Below are 5,250 nucleotides of genomic sequence, written 5' to 3'. Positions count from 1 at the left end.
TAGGTTTTTCAAAATTGAAGTGACCAATTTATTTTTAAATAGGTCATATATGGGTTTAAGACCCATTTTGACAGGTTTAATTATCGTTGTCATCATCGTCCTTGTAACCATCATCCGTCAAATGAGAATATCAAGTTCTACGTCTTCAGCTTCAAGAAAGACCGAGGCATTATGAAGATGAAGAAATAAAAAGAAATAAAAAGAAAGAAAAAGAAAAAAAAAAAGGAAAGGAGATAAAAGAAGAAAGAAAAAGAAAACAAAACAAAAAAGCTTTCCCAGATGAAAATGCCCCTAGCCGTGGCTTGAAAAGTGTCGCGACAGTCATAATTTTGCTTGCCGGCCAGCGAAGATTTGACCGACTAACGAGCTTAGATTTTGCCACTCATGACCCTGTTTGCTCAAATGGCTCTAAATTCAAGCTCTTTCCATTCTATTTTTAAAAGTCGTTGCAACTTTTTAAAGGCTTTAGATGTTGTCCCAAAGCAATTCAATAGTATCGATGGTATAATTGGCCACCCTCATTGCGTGCGCATTTTAACTCTTCGATATTAACGTTTGAGACATATTGTCAAGTACAAATCAAAATACAGGGTGTGCCGTAGGCCTGTCTCAGGTCATGTTTCTTATGCATCTCGAACTGCCTCCCGAACGTGAACATTGCTTTTAAAAATTGTGGTTCAAGAACCATGGCAAACTTCTCAAACCAATAGAGTTGAAATAAGGTATGATAATTTCAGGTATTTACGACAACCCTGTTATAAAATGCTTCAAGAACGTTGGTTTTGGGTACGATATCCGACCAAATGTCCTTAATCATGGATATCATTGCAAAATGATGCATCCTGATAATTCAGAGCGAAACCTATGTCAATCAAATGTATAAACTTCCTCGTATCTCCATCAGAATCTGTTGCGCTTGGGACTTCCGCTCGTATTGTTCTGCTGTAAATCATTTCAATTGGATCATAGCTCTCATCTTCACCACTCATTGCCTTTGGGAGCAAGTTTTTTTTACCTTCCTCGCTAGAGTTACAAGCATGAGCATTGAACTGTAAACGACAGATAAAGAGGATATACCCAAATAAAAGAGCAAGACCCTTAACTAAATTATGAGGCTGAATTGTCCTCCAACTGTGCCACAACCATCATGCTAAAGCACAACTGGCAAAGTAGTCAACCCAACTTGCCCAAAAGCAATTAAACAAGATGAACACCGGAAAACTTTCACCACGGAAGCATGATCACAATATATCTACATCATCTGTAACATGTACACATGTAATTCATCCCTTTACATGCTGATTTGGTGTGAGATGTCGCTCAACAGGTATATCAATTCACCGAGGCTCCAACTACTGTCTGCCATTTCTTTGTTGAACGATGACTAGTTTATAAGTATACCTCATCAAAGCGAAAGAGCAGGGCAGATAGAATTGAGAAACTCTAGTGAACAGAGCCGGAAAAGATTGCTAGCAGCCAATACAGCATCTCCATTCGTATCAGGTCACGCGAATATAACTGCATTCCAAGCTTAAACTCATCGCACAAATTTTTTTTCCTTCGAAATACCAGTAGAATACCCATGTTAAGAAGTAATCATTGCATTTAACACAGCCAGACAAGTCACAAGGCTCTCATCTACCCATGCACCAAAACTGCATTGAATTACTCTTTCAGAATTATAATAAGTTGCAAGGATCAGTTCAAAGTCTATCTGCTTGGCAAGCAATAACACCAGGCAAGTAACTATGGATGGCTGGAACACAACAACTGTCATGATCCCATCCTTAATCCTTTTTCCTAATGGTTAGCACAAATAAGTATGATAAATCACTGAAGCAGATGAGCAGTGGTAAGACAGTAAGAACAGCACGAGTAGAGATCTAAAGAGAGGAAATACTGCAATATATACCTTATCATAACTATCAACAACCCAACAGAATAGCTCGAAGAAAACAAAAATAGGTAAAGGAGAGACCTGAAAAATGCTGTTTTCTTAGTAAGGCATTCTAATAGAAGAATAATAGGTGTCTACACTGGCACATTAAATAAGTATATGCTGTTCTAATGCAAGCTGTGAACTGGTAAGGCTGAGTCAGTGGTTAGTCATTAGTTATTAGTATATATTAGAGCCATTTTTGTGTGAGTTTGGCACGTGATAGTTGTTCAGCTAAAGTGAGCAAACAAATTGTGCCAGGCACCCATCACAGAAAATTTACGTATCATGTTAACAAGTGAGCACTTTCTCAGCATACAGAGAGAAGTTTCAATTTACAATACAATAATCACACAGATCACAAAAAAGGTGAGAGCTTCAAAAATTGAAACTTCCATTATAACAAGCGCCCACCCTAGAAAAACCCTTTGCATATTTTCAGAATGTGCTCTTTGCTTGCTCTCATTCTTTCACAGAGCTATCTCTCTAACTCCTCCTCTTCCCCATTTTCACCTCCTTTCTCTCAAAATCTCTCCTACTTAACTTCTGTTCTTCCTTGGTCATAACAGCACAGTGACTTGAGATTGGATGATCTTTTCGAAGGTAGGATGAGGAAGAGAACACAGAAAATTTAAAGTGTGCTTGAAATGAACAAGCAACATATGATAGATCCCATTGGTTTCCCTTCAACTCAACATTTCCCAGGATCTACAAAATGAGCTCGTGATAATATAGTTCAGAAGACTTCTAACCATAAACCAAGAATATGAAACAAAGGGTAAAGTTTGGACCTGGACAAGCTTTACTATATAGAAAATTCCTCGTTCCCTCCCTCCCTTCCTTGCTCTCAAAAAGAAAAGGGTGGTTTTCCACAGATATCAGCTATCAAAAAATGATGGAAAACAAATAATACTCCAAATAACAGAACAGATAGAAATTTGCCAAAACAGTCTTGAGTAATGAGGAATTCATTTATCATCATAATTTATCCATATTGGCACATTGGTATGCACCATTGAACTCTCATCAAACCACCTACTCTCATAGAGCCAGACCTCTAACAAGATATAATGAAGCCAAAACAATCCGGAGAACAAGTATTGGACAATAACACACATTTTCCAAATGTCGGTTTTATCAATTACATCGAATCCATAAACTCCTAATAACCACCCAGTTCACCTAGTTGATAGAACAGAGATGATGAGAAAGAAAATGCATTTGAGTACCGAATTACCATAGAGCGACCGAATGCTCTATCATCAGGTATTGATATACCTGGATATCAAAAAGAAGGCCACAGAAGTTATTAACATCATTAAATCAAAAGATTGGCAGTTATGCCCATAATCATCAATAATAGATAGGTTGAGACCGACAAAAGCAACCAAATTCTCTTCCAAAACCTCTCCTCTGTTCCGGGAATGCTACACTAAGGACCTAAAATCTACCAACAAGAAAGCTCCTATCCACAGCACAGCTCATAGTTAGGTCCACATTGATGTGTTCTTCCATATTTATGAAAGGCAAGACTCTTGCTAAGTAAAGGATCTGAGCCTTTCTATAGAGTAAGGCAGACCTGATCACAGCAGCAAATAATCAGCTCATCCACCTCAGCTCTTCATGCCCGCTCTCTCCCTTTCCACCTTTTGCGCGAAGAACTTGGTGGCGAACATATTATCATCGAAATACTCCGCGTAAGGGTGATTCTTCGGAACAAGCCTCCTGTACTGTTTGAAGTGCTTCTCTGCCTCATCTTGCTTCCTCATCAAAGTGTAGAGTATCCCCTGACACAAATAGGGTCTGAAATCCCTAGGCTCCTCCTTCACCAGCTCCTGGTAAACCCTCAAAGCCTCATTGTACTTCCCTTCGACGACCCGAACTTGCGCGATCAAAAGCTTGAAGTCCCTCACGTCGGACTTCCTCTTCTCCTTATTGCACCTCTCCATCGCCACCTTAATCCTCCCCAACAGCACCTCCAACTCGTCCCCCGACTCGGAAGCCGCCATGACGAGGCCGTGGTAGGCCTCCACGCGGAGCGGATCCTTCTCCAGTATCTCCTCGAACGCCCTCCTCGCGGACTCGAACTCGCCGCTGTAGCTATAGATGTTGGCCTTGAGCAGCAGCCACTCGCGCTCCTCGGGCTCCAGCTCGATCAGGCGGTCGAGGATCCCCATCGCCTCCTGGAGCTTCCTCGACTTGATCTTGACCTCCATCAGGGCCCGGAGCGCCTCCACGTCGTCCCCGTGCTGGCTCACGTGCTCCTCCATGGCCCGCTCCTCTTCCTCGGACGGAACGCCGGCGTCCACCTCGGGGGTGGCGATCGGGGCGGCGGCGGCGGCGGCGGGGGGCTTGAGGTGGAAGCGGGCGAGGAACAGCGCGGCGGCGGCGGACAGGGCGACGCAGGCGGTCCGGAGGGCGCGGGGGGGGGTCGGGGCTCCGACGAGGAGGAAGGGGGCGGCCGGCGGCGGAGGAGGGGGGCGGAGCGCGGGAGGAGGAGGCTCGGAGGGAGGGGAACCGCGGCGGCGGCGGCGGGGGCGGCAGGCGGAGGGCTCTGAAGGAGAAGGAGGAGCGGAGGTTGGCGGCGGGGAGGGAGAGGTGGAGCGGCGCGTGGGAGGAGGGAAGTCTGGCCAGGGACTCCATGTCCGATCGATTTGAGAGAGAGAGAGAGAGAGAGAGAGAGAGAGAGCTTGTGTAAAACCTCAGTGATAAAACTGGAGTCGAAGAAGGGGAAGGCATCGTACTTTGCTCTGAGACGGAGAATGTGCGAGGTTAGGTGCCGAAACGGCATCGTTTCGGCCTGCTCAAAAAAATCAGTGTGCGTTTTCCAACTTGGGCTTGGGCTTGGGCCTCTTAACGGGCCTTTTGGCCTCGGCTTTGCTTTACTTTTGTATTACCTTTGCTGTAATGTCCCCGCTCCGAAATCCATGTGTGATTTGATTATGAATATAATCTTGATTTTGCTTGCCATGAAGATGGAAAACTTGCTGCGTTTGGGCAATTCGCGAGTGGGATTAAGCATCCGTTTGTTTGAAGGGAAACTGTTTTTCTGGAGAATTGTTTTCTGACTTTTCCGATGGTTGGGTGACGAAAAACGAATCGATGCACGGCAAGTTTATATTGAGGGAAAACGACTTCCCTTCCGGTAATAAGGTAATTACTTTCCCTAAATCACTAAACAAATGAAAACTAATCATTTTCCCCTAATCTAATTGGAAAGGAAAGCCGTTTCCATCATCGAAACACCTGAATGTCACCGAAAACAATTTTTCTTCAAACAAACAAGTTCTTTTGAACATATAGGAAATAGTTTA

General features: G+C 43.8%; 1 protein-coding gene across 1 annotated transcript; it reads right to left on the bottom strand.

Moving 5' to 3' along the window:
- Positions 1-3,229: 3,229 nt before the first annotated feature.
- LOC115663546 (protein SLOW GREEN 1, chloroplastic) lies at positions 3,230-4,649 on the bottom strand. The gene is given in 2 exon segments (XM_030585539.2): positions 3,230-4,374; positions 4,376-4,649. Coding segments are annotated over 2 exon segments (1,029 nt in total). The 5' UTR covers positions 4,580-4,649; the 3' UTR covers positions 3,230-3,549.
- Between the last annotated feature and the right edge of the window lie 601 nt (positions 4,650-5,250).

Source organism: Syzygium oleosum, unplaced genomic scaffold, assembly GCF_021117445.2.
Source record: "Syzygium oleosum isolate NSW1041296 unplaced genomic scaffold, Sole_v2.1 Sole_v2.12, whole genome shotgun sequence".
NCBI lineage: Eukaryota > Viridiplantae > Streptophyta > Magnoliopsida > Myrtales > Myrtaceae > Syzygium > Syzygium oleosum.
Note: the sequence above shows the minus strand (reverse complement) of the source record. Positions and strands in the feature narration are given on the sequence as shown.